Source organism: Nannizzia gypsea, genomic scaffold, assembly GCF_000150975.2.
Source record: "Nannizzia gypsea CBS 118893 supercont1.7 genomic scaffold, whole genome shotgun sequence".
NCBI lineage: Eukaryota > Fungi > Ascomycota > Eurotiomycetes > Onygenales > Arthrodermataceae > Nannizzia > Nannizzia gypsea.
Window position 1 is genome coordinate 1,327,024 of NW_003345195.1, and position 14,526 is coordinate 1,341,549.

At 51.8% G+C, this 14,526-nt stretch overlaps 6 protein-coding genes across 6 annotated transcripts in view; 2 read left to right on the forward strand and 4 right to left on the reverse strand.

Annotated features, from left to right (window-relative positions):
* Window positions 1-856: 856 nt before the first annotated feature.
* MGYG_07807 (hypothetical protein) lies at window positions 857-1,360 on the reverse strand (the record flags this gene model as incomplete). Its single annotated transcript, XM_003170515.1, has 1 exon — window positions 857-1,360. One exon carries the CDS (start codon window positions 1,358-1,360, stop codon window positions 857-859), a length of 504 nt encoding a protein of 167 aa, XP_003170563.1.
* A 583-nt stretch (window positions 1,361-1,943) lies between these two features.
* Window positions 1,944-3,689, reverse strand: MGYG_07808 (hypothetical protein; the record flags this gene model as incomplete). The annotated part of the gene is made up of 1 exon (XM_003170516.1): window positions 1,944-3,689. The coding sequence occupies one exon, from the start codon at window positions 3,687-3,689 to the stop codon at window positions 1,944-1,946; it is 1,746 nt and encodes a 581-aa protein (XP_003170564.1).
* Window positions 3,690-4,909: 1,220 nt separating this feature from the next.
* Window positions 4,910-7,089, reverse strand: MGYG_07809 (hypothetical protein; the record flags this gene model as incomplete). Its single annotated transcript, XM_003170517.1, has 2 exons — window positions 4,910-6,181; window positions 6,256-7,089. 2 exons carry the CDS (start codon window positions 7,087-7,089, stop codon window positions 4,910-4,912), a joined length of 2,106 nt encoding a protein of 701 aa, XP_003170565.1.
* Window positions 7,090-7,772: 683 nt separating this feature from the next.
* On the forward strand, window positions 7,773-8,481 carry MGYG_07810 (hypothetical protein; the record flags this gene model as incomplete). The annotated part of the gene is made up of 2 exons (XM_003170518.1): window positions 7,773-7,944; window positions 8,096-8,481. The coding sequence occupies 2 exons, from the start codon at window positions 7,773-7,775 to the stop codon at window positions 8,479-8,481; spliced, it is 558 nt and encodes a 185-aa protein (XP_003170566.1).
* Window positions 8,482-11,486: 3,005 nt separating this feature from the next.
* On the forward strand, window positions 11,487-13,715 carry MGYG_07811 (G2/mitotic-specific cyclin-3; the record flags this gene model as incomplete). Its single annotated transcript, XM_003170519.1, has 4 exons — window positions 11,487-11,498; window positions 11,596-12,765; window positions 12,834-13,373; window positions 13,461-13,715. The coding sequence occupies 4 exons, from the start codon at window positions 11,487-11,489 to the stop codon at window positions 13,713-13,715; spliced, it is 1,977 nt and encodes a 658-aa protein (XP_003170567.1).
* Window positions 13,716-14,242: 527 nt separating this feature from the next.
* Window positions 14,243-14,526, reverse strand: part of MGYG_07812 (hypothetical protein) — a gene marked incomplete at both ends in the record, with an annotated part of 751 nt that continues 467 nt past the window's right edge. Inside the window, one exon of the mRNA XM_003170520.1 lies at window positions 14,243-14,446. Within this exon, the coding sequence (XP_003170568.1) occupies window positions 14,243-14,446 (204 nt within the window). The remainder of the gene's footprint in view (window positions 14,447-14,526) is intronic.

A 14,526-nucleotide genomic window follows, 5' to 3' on the forward strand; every position in this document is an offset into this window, starting at 1 on the left:
CTCTCCAGCAGCAGGCTGGGTATGCTCATGCTCAGCGCAGTCCAAGCAGTAGCACTCCGTATATAACTAAGGCAAGCAAACGAGAAAAAGGGCGTCCTCCCTGGTGTTGGCAGCTAGTCCGGTCGAAGTGGCCACTAGTAGGATTCGCGGTTTGGGGCTCAATAAAAAGGGAAAAGTGGCAAGGATGCGCAATATGCCTGGACCCTGCACGTCCGGAGCGTGCGCCGTTCACCTCTGACACGAAAGAGAGCGTAGAGACAGGTTATGAAACTGAGGGTAAACCGTGAGAGAGAGAGAGAAAAAAAAAGGAGCAGTTGAATAATTTAGTTGTGATGATGTATCTTTTTTTTTTGGTGGTGGTGCTGTCGATCTGGTGACCCGCCAAGTCACGGCACCGTTAGCAGCGTCGCTGTCGGAGATATTTTCACCTAAACTACGATTTCTATTTGGCGGACCAGAAGGATAGTTAGAGCGGCCGTTTGGGCGTCGAGGGGGCTTATGGAGATACTTTTATAGCCACGGAGGCGCCAGGATGCAGGGCCCGTGGATGTGGATAGAGATCTGGGGTGTGGAGGTTGATATTCCGTCCTAGCTAGGACTAACCAGCAACATCCTGGAAGCAGTAGAAGCAGGAGAATAAAAGTAGAAGCAGAAGACGTCGAAGGATGAAGAAGTAAAAAAGATGTTGTACATGTCTAAATGGCAGGAAGCTGCCCCAAAAACTCCATATATATGCTTGCCAGTGATGGCATAAATATCAAATCATTAAACCAAAATCCGCCGCGCCGTTTGAAGGTAAGAAAACGTCGAAGGCCGCATAACTCCGCGCAATAACACTCAAGTGTCCGTCCCAAGATCAAGCATTGTTTTCATCCTCAGCTCTCTCCGCTTTCTGCTCACGGCTTTTACCGCATTCGAGTGTTCGGCACTGGCGCGCAAACACTGGCTCAAGCTCAGGCTCGTCCGTAGGGAGGCTGCGAGCTTTAATCGTGGTCGTCTTTCCGACTTCTCCCTGAATATTACCCAGGCCAATCTGTCCGGGTTTCGGGGACGGCCATGGGTCAGGGAAGGGCGGGAATGTTTGTGTGTAAGGCACCTGTACTCCGTCGACCCAAACCATTGTGACCGGCGAGACCTGGATAGGCACTGTTGGCACTGGATCTGCTGGCGCATCGACTATGGCTCGTTTCTCGATAACAGCGCTTGGCTCTGGGGCGGAATAATCGTGCTCGTTGTTAGAGCGCACTCCCTTGCCCCGTGTGGGTAAAGCTTCAGGTTGGGCGTGGTCAGCCGCAAAGACAGCTGTAGATAGAAGAGAGCATGCTGCCAGTATGTAGACCGGGCTATTTGAGAGCCGCATGTTGCTCGAAATACACGATTATTCCACCCGGCAGGCCGATGCGAATTGATAAATATTCAGGAGGTGACAGGAGGTTGTTCGTGTGGCGAGTGCGTGAGAATGTGCGCTCAGTAAAGTCGTGCGAGCTCGAATGAAAGACGATGGCGCAATAAACGATGGAATATGAGTAATTGACGTTCGATTAGTGAGCTGTCTCAATATTCATGGCTGCCGTTCGGTTTGCTGCGTTTGATGCTTTCGATGTTTGGTAGAAAGTTCGCTCCTTTTTTGTTTTCGCTGGTGTTGACAACACGTAAGACGGTCACGTGGAAGACATGCTAATATAAAACTGTTTCACCAAGAAGAGAAAAGCCAGGAGAAAGTGAAGCGGAGGGAAGGAGGTGAAAAGATGAGGATGAGCGGCTGGTTGGCAGACGGATGAAAGAGACGGTGCTGTTGCTGGTGGTCGTAGCTGGACGCCCGGATGATGGTGGTGATTGTAGTTTCGTTAAGGGGGAAATGACGGCCCTGAGTGTAGTATGTGGGTGTAGTATGGGATGGGACTCGAGAAGACCAGCAGGCTGGTAGCAACCAGGCAGCCAAATCATTCATCCAGGATCTTATCCCAGTCTGGAGTAACAACGAACTTGCCAGTGACCTGAGACATGGCCCAGAGCTTCTTGTCGCGGGTTGAGGCGCCCCCATCAGCGCTCCCGGCCATGTTGTCAGACAGTATCACAGCATCCTGTATGAAACCGACGGTGCTACCCTTGGTGAGCTCAAAGTTGACTCCGCCCCAGTCGATGGTTGCTTTGCCGGACCGGTGTATGTTCAGCTTCCCTACTCGTCCCCGCGGTAAAGTGCTGTTTGTTGCTGTGACGAGGGGAGGTGCTGTGCTGGCCGTGGAAGCCGGGTTGGCAGCGCCTTCTTCCTCTTTAATAGCCACAGACCCTTGAGCTGCCGGTGCCGGTGCTGCGGCAGATTCGGCGACAGCTTCTTCGCCTTGCCCAGCTGCACTCTCCTTCTCACGTGTTGGTGGCACCAGGTTGGGAGTCATCGGTGGGAACTGGAGTAGGAAGAGCTGGCCCTGGCGTTCATCCGTGGTTGGCTTTGCATCCGTCTCAGCGTCTGCCTCGTCCTTCTTCTCAACTTCGGCTGTAACTGAGGTGTCAGGCGCATTTCCTGCTGTTGTAGGGAGGGTTCCAAGGGTAGACCTCAAGTAGTCAATGTCCTCTTCGTAACGGTCATATTCTTGTCGTTCTTCTTCTGTCTGTAGCTTCTTCCTTGGATCCTTGGCCTTCTTTGGTTTAATTCGTGGCTTTGGGACAACTTCTTCAGACGCAGCAGGCGGAATGCTATCGTCAATAATGGCATCGTCATCAGTGGGTTCTGCTTTGATCTGGGGCCCATCTTTTGTAGGATCAGACTCCTTTATATCTCTCATAACCACTTCATCATCACCTCCTTCAGCATCAGAATCATCAGACTGGTCATCCTCGACAAACAGGCTATCGTCTGCAGCCCCAGCCTTCTCCTTTGCCTTCTTCCTGAGCTCAGCAGACTTGCTTACGCTTGTGCTTGCTTCAGTAGGAAGGCCAATGGACCGTTCAACGTGTTCATGTCTCTCAACTCGCACAGGCCGAAGTCCACGGTTTCCACCCGTAGGTGTAGATTTTCCCATCGCGGTCTTGCCCTTTCCAATCCCCCCAGACCCGAGTGCTTCCACTTCCGAGTCACTCTCGAGGTTGATATGGTCGATGCTAAACCGTAGTCCGTAGTCGCTTCCTTCATCAGAAGAGATATCTCCACCAATCTGCTCCCCATCTGCGCCGCCCTCATTCTTCACTCCATAAAAGCCAGATATTTTGCCTGAACGGCCGCCTTTGCCCTTCCAAGCACCTCCATGTCGTCCATGTCCGGCTCCTTCTCCCAGAGGGCCAGATGCACCACTCGCTCCGCCCCTGCCACGACCTCTACCTCTGCCTCGATCTCCTCCTCGAGTTGTCCGCCGAGCTGCATTGGCCGCAGATATTCTTTCCCGTAACCTCTGAGCTTCGAGATTCTCAAGCGCTTCTCGTTCCTCTTTGCTCTTTCGTGTCACCACCTTCGGTTGAAATTTCAGCGTTGGTTTGGGCGTTGAACCATCTGCGTTCAGCGGCACAAGGCTACCGCCTGGCGTCCGTTTCTTGAGAGATTGTAATCGCTGCACTGGTCGTCCTCTGCCGCTTGCTGAGCCTCCACGGCCTGTTCCTCCCATCCCTGATGGACCTGGTGTAGCCGAGGAGCTTTCTGAACCGCTTGGTTGCTGTCTCCCGGCGGGCGGTCTATTTGGCGGGGGGTTTGGTGGCATGTTTCTTGACTGATGGGGATATCGAGAGAACAGAAAAAGCCCGGGAAAAATATGCGACTATAGGAGGCAACTGTCTCTGTTTAAAAATTCATTAAGAAACGCCGGGGAATCAGTCAAGCAAAAGCTCCTTTGCAAAGCTTCAACCTGTTTGCGACAAAAAATGAATTTTTGAAGTCATAATTCGGTGTAATTTTCTGGTTGTATGCCAATTACAATACACACCAAATTTCAATTCTTGGCGCTAGATTCTAGGCGTATTATTACCAAAGTTACCGGCTATTGATCGACTTTCGAGCAAAGAATAAGAAGAATTGATATATCAAATTGCCCATTGATTCCAATAAATAAACAAAATAAGGTGCTATTGTAGTCAACGGGTCAATCGGGAGGGAAGCCCAAGCCATAGCTGTAGAGGACACAAGAGACCAGAAGCAATCATTGTTTCCCTGTGGTTTCTTTTAAAGCAAGCAATATCAGAGTCGATAATGTGACTGATACAGTCTGTGTAGATAGAACCTCATCCACATCGGCTCAGAGAGGCCGTGATGAGATAGTGAGAGACAATGAAGAGAAGCAAAGGAAAGAAAAAGAAGGAAAATTTTGAAATTTGAGATTAAAACAAGACAGCAACTCCGCGGTAGGTACATGATTTAGAGAGCGAAGGCAAGCAAAAGGTTGTAAATGCAGCACAAGAAACACAAAACTCGCAGCGCCTTTGATGTTAATGACAGTCGCAATTGGCATAAATAAGAAATGATGATGGCCGGATGATACTTGCAGTAGATAAACGCAGAGAAATAGATGTGAATGTTGGGATTCGACCGGTGGTAGTTAGTTTGAGGCAGACAGAGGTTACAAGAAACACGCAAGCCACCCTTTGACAGAGGAAAAGAAAGAGAATAAGAAAGATAAAAGGAACAAGAATCGAAGTCTATAATGATGATAATTTGATGTTAACAACTGCTTAAGGGGTGGGTTGATTTGTCTGTTTTTTTCGCTGGTATAAACACAAGTCATTGGTATAGCCGAAACTCGAATAGCAAACGCATGCATCGGTGACGAAAGATATGTGCTTGCACGAAGGGATATTCGATGCGCCTCCTGTGCTTTTGTGGTCGCTGCTCTAGAACAGATAACGTCAAAACAGTGGTGAGACGATAGTGAAGGCGAGCGTAGAAAGAAGGCTTGGTTGAGGCGCCTAGAGACTCGCATTGTCACGATCAGCGCTTCCGCTTCTTGCTCTTGTCCGGGGCCGCTGTGGCGGAAGACGAAGTGGGAGTTTGGACGGCAGTGTCCTGCGCCTCTTGGGCCTTCGCAACGATGGCAGAAGGGTCCTTCTTGACGGAGACACCCATATGGCGCCCGTATCGGCCCTTGCGACCGTTATTCTCGTCCTCGCTGATGCATCCCTCGATGCCGATACCGGCATCCTTGCATCTCTGACAGGGGCGCTGGCGGTCACAGCCCTTCTTGCTCTTTCGGCATCTCTGACAGCGTGGCTTTGTCGAGAGATCCTCTTCATCAGCAGCCAGCTGGTTGTGGAAGTTGACTCCTCCTCCCTGCTGCGCCGTGGCTGGGAGTAGTGGTGGCGGCACTGGTTTGGCAGAGCTAGTTGGGGCCTGCTTACCCTTGCGAGAAGCAGGGGCAGAGCGGTGCTTTGCATTGCGACCTCCTTTAGCCGTAGAGGCCTGCTTTGCTCCACTGCTCTTGGTCGTGGTTGATGCAGTGGTTGCACTGGCTGACTTCCTTGCACGCTTAGCTCGAGAAGACTGTGCCTCATATGATGGATCATCATCATACTCGCTCTTGATGTTATCCTGAGAAGCGAAGTTTTGATATTCGCCATCAATATCATCGCTGGCAGGATCGCTGCTTTCACAGCTAGGAAGAATCTCGTCCAATGTCTTGTGCTTCTTCGACAACGCTGGGAGAGAGCTGCTTGAGGCACGACGCTCTCTCATCTTGGTAGGAAGATCGGTTTCATCACCACTAACATCAGATATGTCTGTGGTTGCACCAGTGGACGAGGCAGCGTCCGCGATGCCGCTGAATGCATCGTCAACGGTTGAGGTGGAGTTGCGGCCGTGGGAGAAGTTAGACGTGTCTCCAAGCCTGATGAGCTGCATCGCAACGTCTTCGTCCGAGATGCAGCTGGCAATGGTTGGGTCAGGAGTAGGCAAGATACCATGGCCGTTCACTGGGGTGGCGTAGTGTACCGCTGTGTTGGAGTTGGCACGATTCCGTAGCCTGTGGCCATGATGTGGTACGGTTGGGGTCGCATATGGGTTATTCCCGTTTCCATTCTGAAGAGAATGCAGTTTCTCATGGCTACCAAAGCCTTGAGGAGATGCAAGCGCCTGGTAGCCGCTGAAAGCGTTCTGGTTGGGCCTTGCGAAAGGCGAGGCATCGGGTGCAAGGGAGCGTCGCTGGGGGGAGATGGAAGATGCCGAAGTCGTCCGAGGCACTTGAGGAGGAGCAAACAAGGGAAGTTCCTAGGATAAAATACATTAATATCGAAAAAATATATAGAACAGGCGGTTTATGCCTTGGAAGGTTTTATACTTACGGAACTCTCAAACTTCGGGCGCTTCCTTCTGCCATCCTGGAGGATGTTGTCCATGCTGATATCAGCACTGCCAAAATGCTCACTCTTGGGCCGTCTTGTGCCGTTTACTGAGCTATGGCCGCCATCACTATCGCTGCAAGGCATATGTGAGTCGTCGTGGAAGCTTCCATGACTGCTTGAGCCACGGCTCTTGACACCTGCTCGAGAGGATTTCTGCCTGGAGGCGCTTCGGCGACCTCGGGCAGGAGGGGAGACGCTTCGCTTTCCAGCAGCAGCGCGCGAGGTAGGACGGGAAACCGATTGGCCATAGTTGACTACCTGGTTGCCCTGGGGAGGTGGCATAGAGAACGGTTCGCCGAGAGTAGGTCGAGAGTAGTTGTCCATGGGAGAGACGGCATAGTATGATGGTGGTGAGTGCTGTTCAGGGTAATGATGGTTCGGTATCACTCGGACATAGACGGTCATGCTGTTTTTGAGGTTCTCGTAGCGAGCAATGAGTGTGTTGCCGTCCTGGTCCTCAAAGCTAACGCCGCTGGCGGTGCCTTCGTAGATGCCATAGAAATTTTTGACCGTAGTGACAATAGAGTCTGTAGTGTCATGGGGGTAGATCTGGACTCTCATCGGAATGCGAGCTCGCATCTTCGAGGACTCGTCAAGCAGCAGCTCAAAGGCCACATGCTTGGGAGACGGGTTCGAAGGAGACTCATGTTTGACCAGACGGCCACCCTTGGGCTCGTCATAGTACTGCTGGCTCTCGGGGGCCGGACCGCCAGATCCTGACACCTCGCAGTCATGAGCCGAGGGATGCATTCTCACCCGCGGTTCCTGAGGCATTTCCGATGGATTCTTGCCTCGAACTGCTGGGCGATGGCTTCGCTGACGGTGCAGGCGAGCGAATGCGACGAGAGGCCGTGGTATGGGAGACCGACACTTTGGTTATGCCGTTCCCATACAAGTATCAGGAGAAACAGACGAGAATGAAGGTGTCAGGAGGTAGGGAATCGAGCGTATAATCCGGTCAGGGAGACAGGTCTGGCTGCAGAGAGATAGTGTTGGAGGTATATCCGCTGGCTTGATGGAAGAAGTGCCGGTGAGAGTGGAAATTTCTAGTAGGGCAGGATAACCGGCGACGAGCAAGGCGAGCTGCATAAATAGAAAAGAAGGCCAGCTGTTAGCAGTCGGTCCAGACAATAGAAGGCAGGAAAATGGATAATTGTGTGCTGCCGACCTGTCAATAGAGCAGACAGAGGCCTCCTATTCCAGGCAGACAAAGGTGTGTGTTGTGTGTTGTCCCCCGGGTAGGGGAAAACATGGCCCTTCGAGACGACGGAGCGAGCGGACAGGAGATAGGGACCACGACGGCCAGGGAGATACCTACAGTCGGCGAAGACAGCGAGAGATGGATCGCAAGATGCCAACGAGCCTCTCCTGGGAGTCTGTCCTGAAGACGCTGGGTGCTGGAGAGGTGGTGATGATGGCCTTGGGGGCGCTGTGAGATGTCTGGGTCCTGTCACAGAATGGAGATCAGCGGCAAGATTATAGAAGCGGCTTTGAAGGGCAGACGAGAGCGAGGGCTTACCACCAGATCCGTGGCTACTGAGCAAGCGGCAAGACGAAGCCAGTCTGCGATATCCAGGCTGGCCGGCGAGGTTTGTTGGGTCTGGTGCGAGGGTCGAGGGAGGAAGAAAGGTGTGTGGATGTAGGTTGCGAACGAACGGTGGAGGAGGTTTCACACCACCGCCGGCCAGGTCAGCGACGAGGTTAGTTATCTCAGCTAGTTAGTTACTTATGCAGTATTCGTTATTCATTTGCTCTTTTCGAAAGGGAAAAAGGGCTCTAGAATGGGTTTTGACGGAGGCGCCGGACTTGGGCTGGGCTGTCTACGACTGTCTTATGGTTATGACTGCGACCTGTTTCTACGGTACGTATGTACGTCTTGTCTATCATATCCCCCTTCTACGAGCCGAACTATGCTATGCGCATCCGCTGCCCAAACGAGAGCCAGACAGACAGGAGACTCGGTCAGGATCTTTATGCGCAAGTAAGGCACGGGGCCCAATGATACCTCATGATGCTGCTGCTGTTAATGCGCTCAGCGCTGCTGTCAGGTCGTCTATCAACCGTCAGCCAGTTTGGTCCGCCAGTCAGTCAGTCAGTCACTGTCAGCCCGTCGTTTGTGTCCATCTAGAATCGGCGGAAAGCCTTCCTCCCAAGACAGTAAACTAGTTGTAACTATCAAAAGGGCCAGCCCGGAAGTATATGAGCTGGTGCCCGCCCCCCTCCCCGTCCCCGGAGAAGTTCGGCAGTCCTCCTTTTTGCTGTGCTGCTTGATGCTGCTGGGTGCTGGGTGCTGACTGCTGATTGCTGATTGCTGATTGCTGATTGCTGATTGACTTGCCTGCCTTCAAAGCAGAGCCCGTCGTTAATCCTGGGAGAAAAGAACCTGTAACCTAAATGCGCCTGGGATTGGGTCCATTTGCCATGTCTTTGCGACGATCCACCCGAGTTCTGCAGCTTGGGTTGGCCACGCTCAACACCAGCGGCACACTGCGCAACAAGGGGTGTGTGTGTTAAGTTGTGTAGTCAAACCATACATAGTTTTCGCACTCTTCGATTCGATTCGATACCGCATAGCTAGGGGACAGGGCGGACCTTCAATGCGTTGTTCAAGTATCCAGCGGCCGGGGGGAACTGAGGACGTTGACGGGCTGATCCTCTAATGCCCACCCCGGTCTCCCTTCTTTCTCCTACACTTCCGAGACTCCCCAAAGCTGGCGGTCCTGTCTCCAAGTGGACAGGGATGGGGGGCCAGAGGGAAAGAGGAGTCAGGAAGGTTTTCCGAAGAGTAACCCGAGCGATCGAGGAACAGGGCGGCCCCTTCGTTCCCTGACGTGGCAGAGCAGCAGAGCCGAAAGGGCAGCGCAGGAGTGGGAGCTGAGATAATAATAATAAATAGCAATAAGCAAACCAAAACCAAAATCCCCCCAATAATAAAATCCCAACCAACCAAATGGAGGGTCAATAGTTTCATGTTTCGCCTGCTCGCCTGTCCTCCTGCTGGCCGTGCTTGGGCGATAGTTGAGATAGATCCCATGGCATCGTGGTGGCGCTGGCGATCTAGTGTGAGGAAGGTTATAAAAGTGACTGCTTCATGCGCCGGCCACTGCGCTCTGCATTCGGTCTCCGCAGGCGCAGAAACTTAAGACTGAACAGGTTGAACGAACTTCCTCTGTCGTCGTCTCGCATTAATCTTGCAGCAGCAGTCTTGTTATCTCTGGCTGTCTAACCATCGGCGAACGAACGAAGCCGTGACAGTCAAGAGACCCAAGCCGCAAGGCCTGGTCCATATTAGCGGCAGCCTGCGGCCCAACAGAGCTCCAGCATTGATGAAATATAATGCAGGCTTTAAAATCACTCTTTCCCTCTCCTCTTCGCCTTTCTTTCTTTTCTTTTGCGCCTTGCGACTCCAGACCCCGTATCGATGGAACAGTCAAGGAAAATATATCCTGTCTTCTTCGCTAACCTCCGGCGCAAAAAACTTGCATCAATATGGCCAGTCGCATGGATGAGACACTGCTCTAGCTGCCTTCCTTTCTACTGCGCCGGCGCCGGTTCGCACCGTTCGTTCTCCCTTCTCGCCGTCGTGTGATGACCCCCTTTTTTTGCGTTTTGGGTTGCGATACACGGGGCCTTCTGACGGTGCCATATGTTTATATATATTCATCCATTCATATATGTTTTTAAAAGCAAATTAGGAGAACTCCTGATACAGTGCTGGCTGGGGAAACGGCAGTTGAGGCCTGAGCGACGGGGAAGCGATCTCAGCGAGAGCCCGGTGGCACCACGGCTAAGCTGGTGAATGCGACAACAATAGGCTAGAGCAGGCGACTGGATGCATGTTTGTTGTAAAATAAAAGTGAAACCCGCTTGGCTCTCGCAAGTTCCTGCGATCGCGGCCTCCGGAATAATTGTGCGCTGCGATGGATCCTGTGACCGAAGTGAGCATGTCCGTCCTGGTTTCTTTCTGGCCGTGCCTGCGCCTGCAAGGAGGACCCCCTGGAGGGACCAGTATACTAGTAGCGACAGCCTTTCCGAGGACCTTGCGATGCCAGCCTGACCCTTTTTTTTTTCCTTCTCTGTTCTCTCCTCGCATCATCGCCGTTTAACGGTGGGCTGGCTATGCGTCGGCGCCGGGACGAACCCGACAAGCCATCCGCACTACGGAGTATACTAAAGATGGGGGTTCACTGGCCCATCCTGCCATCCTGACGTCAGGAGACTGTCTCTGCCCTGCTCCGCTCTGTCCCTTGCATCTTCGCCGTCTGTCTTATGTCCTCTCTGCCGCCGTATGCTGCCTGCGCCTGTCTCCTTTTGCCGTCTTTTATCGTTGTTGTCGTCGTCTTTCTTCCTCTTGCTCCTTTTTTCGCTTTTGTTGTCGCAAAAGTGGTCAAAGTCCAGTCACGTGGTCTGGCGTCTTTTCGTGTTTCTCGACACGCCAAAGGGGCTTTTCCACGAAACTCCCTGCAGCAGCCACCGCAGTCGCTTAGAGCCAGAAAGCAGGTCGCCCGTCCTGTCGCATAGGCCGCCGTAGCTCGTGGATAAAATATCTTGCAGCCAGCATGTCAGGCGCGCGCTTAACGTGCAGAAACGACTTCCTGCGGCTCTTGAGGGAGACGCGACGCCGCGCGACTATTTATATGACGTAATCTGCCAAGCCTTTGGTTGCTTAGCCAGGCCGCCGTCGGGCGCTAACCGCATACGAACTAGCTTTGTTTATTTTCTTCTCTTTCCATCAACAAGAAAAGAAAAAAACACAAGCAAGACGAAGACGACGACGACGACGACAGCTCAAGACAAGACAAGACAGCGTCTCGCTCTCTCTCGCTCTCGTCCTCGCTCGACCGCCAGCAGAAAGATAGCATTGAGCCGTGGACAGCTCGCTCTCAGGGAGACAAGACAGTGCAGAGGAACAATCACGTCCGTCTTGTAGCTGCTGCTGGACCCTTTTTTTCTTCCCGCCTATCTTACCTTGACGACTGCCTTAGCAACAGCACCCACAACAACATAACAACAACATAACAACAACTGAGGCCAAGTGAGAGATTCTTATCAACAAGCATACTATCCCACAGAAGATTACCTCTCGATATCGATACATCTATTCTTCTTGATGATAGCTGGACAGTAGACATACTTCCTCTCATCGCCATCGTCGCTCTGACCGACTCGCCATGGACGCAAAGGTATGCAGCCCCCTTTAGATGCAGGTCACCTCCCTGCTTCATCTACACCCTCCTACCCGCTCAATTTATCACTTGTAAGGCTCGTTTTGGCTGACAGATGTCCTACAATCAGCCCCAGAGACCTGCTCGCACCCTTCGCGGTCGAGTGGACGAGAACATGATAGCCTTCAACCGCGCTGGAAAAACCATCCATCACCGTAACAAATCTTCGCCTGCCTTATCGGCTCTGGCCAACAACCACAGCATCAACAACAAGGAGCCTGCCAGACGTGCTGCCTTTGGAGACGTTAGCAACACCGTCAATTCCCTTCGATCTGCCAAGGATGACTCTTCCCTACCTTCCAAGGATAGCATCAAAATCACCGAGAAGCCAATCTGTCTCACTCGCCCAGCTCAGCGCCCCATTCACTCCATCAGCACAAAGTCAGCAGTGAATACTGTCATTAACGTGGATGCCGGTATAAAGCCAGGCGCGGAGAAACCACAGGCTAAAAAGGTTCAGACCAAACGTGCCAATGCCGTCTTCAAAGATCCAATTCTGCAGCCAGTCGTCGAGGAACCATCCAGCAAGCAGCAACAGTCACAGCAACAGAATCAACAGCAGGAAAAGACATCAAACGCCCAGGCTTCCGTGAGTGAGGCATCGTCGAAGCCTGCTGAAGCATCCAAAGAGGTCGAAAAGACGGTCAAGGACGCGACAAATGCTCCAAAATCGGTCACTACAGAATCTGCCCCTGCGCCGGTAACCAAATTGGTACCTGCAGCTACCGCAATTGCTGAAGAGCCCGCAACTAAAGAAGCTGTTGTCAAGGCAACCGTACAACCCGGACCAACCGGACCAAATCACAGCGGAAAGGACGCCAGCGAGATGGCAAAGCCTAAGGCTACCAGGGTATCCAGTGATAGTGTCAGGGGTCCCAGGCCTTTGACCAAACGGCCAAGTGATATCACCGCCTCGTCGCGTAAATACGATCATACACTGGCGCAATCCGAGCCAGAAGAATACTGGGAAGAGGATGAGGAAGATAACTATGACGAAGATGGCTATGCCACCGCCCGCTCATACCGCTCCCGTGACAATACTACCGGCGGCGCAACAATGGTACTCTTCCCCAAAATGAGCCTGCAGTCCCGTCGCGAGCTAGCTCTGGCAAAGCAGATCATGGAATCCACCACCTCCGTCGAGGAGTACGACGAAGAGTGGCGGGATACAACAATGGTGGCTGAATATGGAGAAGAGATCTTCCAATACCTAAGGGAACTAGAGGTATGTTTCCACGCCACTCTGCCGTTTTGTTAATGATAATTAATGTCAATGCTAATGCTATTTTATAGATAAAACTCCTGCCAAATGCTCACTACATGGACAACCAAGCAGAGATACAGTGGTCCATGCGCTCTGTTCTGATGGACTGGCTGGTCCAGGTCCACCACCGCTTCTCTCTCCTTCCCGAGACCCTTTTCCTCTGCGTCAACTACATCGACCGGTTCTTGTCCTGCAAGATTGTCTCGCTAGGCAAACTCCAGCTTGTTGGCGCCACCGCCATCTTTATCGCCGCCAAATACGAGGAGATAAACTGTCCCTCGGTACAAGAGATCGTTTACATGGTTGACAATGGATACACCGTCGATGAGATTCTCAAGGCTGAACGTTTCATGCTCAGCATGCTCCAGTTTGAGCTCGGATGGCCTGGGCCAATGAGCTTCCTCCGTCGAATTAGCAAGGCTGATGACTATGACCTGGAAACCCGTACACTCGCAAAGTACTTCCTAGAACTCACTATTATGGATGAGCGGTTTGTCGGCACGCCACCCAGTTTCACTGCCGCCGGTGCCCACTGTCTGGCCAGATTGATGTTGAGAAAGGGGGATTGGGTATGTTCATTCCTATTGACTTATGCCACCCTTTTACATTTCTTATTTTCATTCGTTCGTTTCCCCTTACTAACACATTCTATCTAGACCCCTGCCCATGTATTCTATTCAGGGTACACCTTTGGCCAGCTCTACCAGCTCATCGGCCTCATCCTTGAATGCTGCGAGGCTCCACAACAGCACCATCTAGCCATATACGAGAAGTACGCCGACCGGAGGTTCAAGCGTGCCTCAATCTTCGTCGAGAATGAGATGCTCAATGGCTACCGCCTCCCCGATGTCCATGAAGGTTCCAGCCTTTGGTCCATGCTAGAACGCCGGGCCAGCTCCAAGCGGTTGTGAAGGAGGGAAGTATACCTTTTCTCATCCACCCACCCCTGCCTTCTTTCCCACCCATTTCTTAGACGGTCGAGAAATCTCACGATCCTTTTGACGACCACCCAAGCATGATGCGGGATCTCGGTATCTCTCACTCTCTGCTTATTTTCATTTCATCCTATTCTTGTTTCCATGCAGCCTTCTCACGCTCCTTATACCCTTTTATTCGCTTCTCTTTCTTCCTTATGCTTTTAAGATATGGCCGTCCAGTCCACCGACTCATCTCATTCTACGTCAAGGGGCCCTCGTTGCTCTCTTTCTTACAAAATCATCTTCCTTTTTTTGGTATGGAGCTTCGGAGTCACTGGCGCAGGCGGTTATTATCTTTTCCTTCTCTTCGTGTCCTTATTTGTTGAGTTGTTTGGCGCAGATAAGGCTTTTAATCTTTAACTATAGGGGGGTAATAGGTGCATTAATCAAAATCTTCATTTAATAATGCTTCTTATCTTTTCTTCCCGCTTCTGCGTACTATCGAGTATATATGAAATGGGTTATATCCGTTTCCATTCCTCAAACTCATCTTCCAAATGTGCCTTAAGCTGCGCGAACTTAGACCCATAATTCTGGCCACACCTCCAACACTTCAGATCCGACTTCAGATACCCTTCTCTATCAGGATGTCTGCGCTCATCGTCCTCCGCCAGCGGAAACGCATCAAGCTCAACAAAAAACGGCGTCGAAAAGCTATTATAATGCTTCCTATGCCTTAGGCTCTGCCCACACCTATCCACCGAATAACATGATAATGCAAGTGATTCATAGACGGATTCGCATG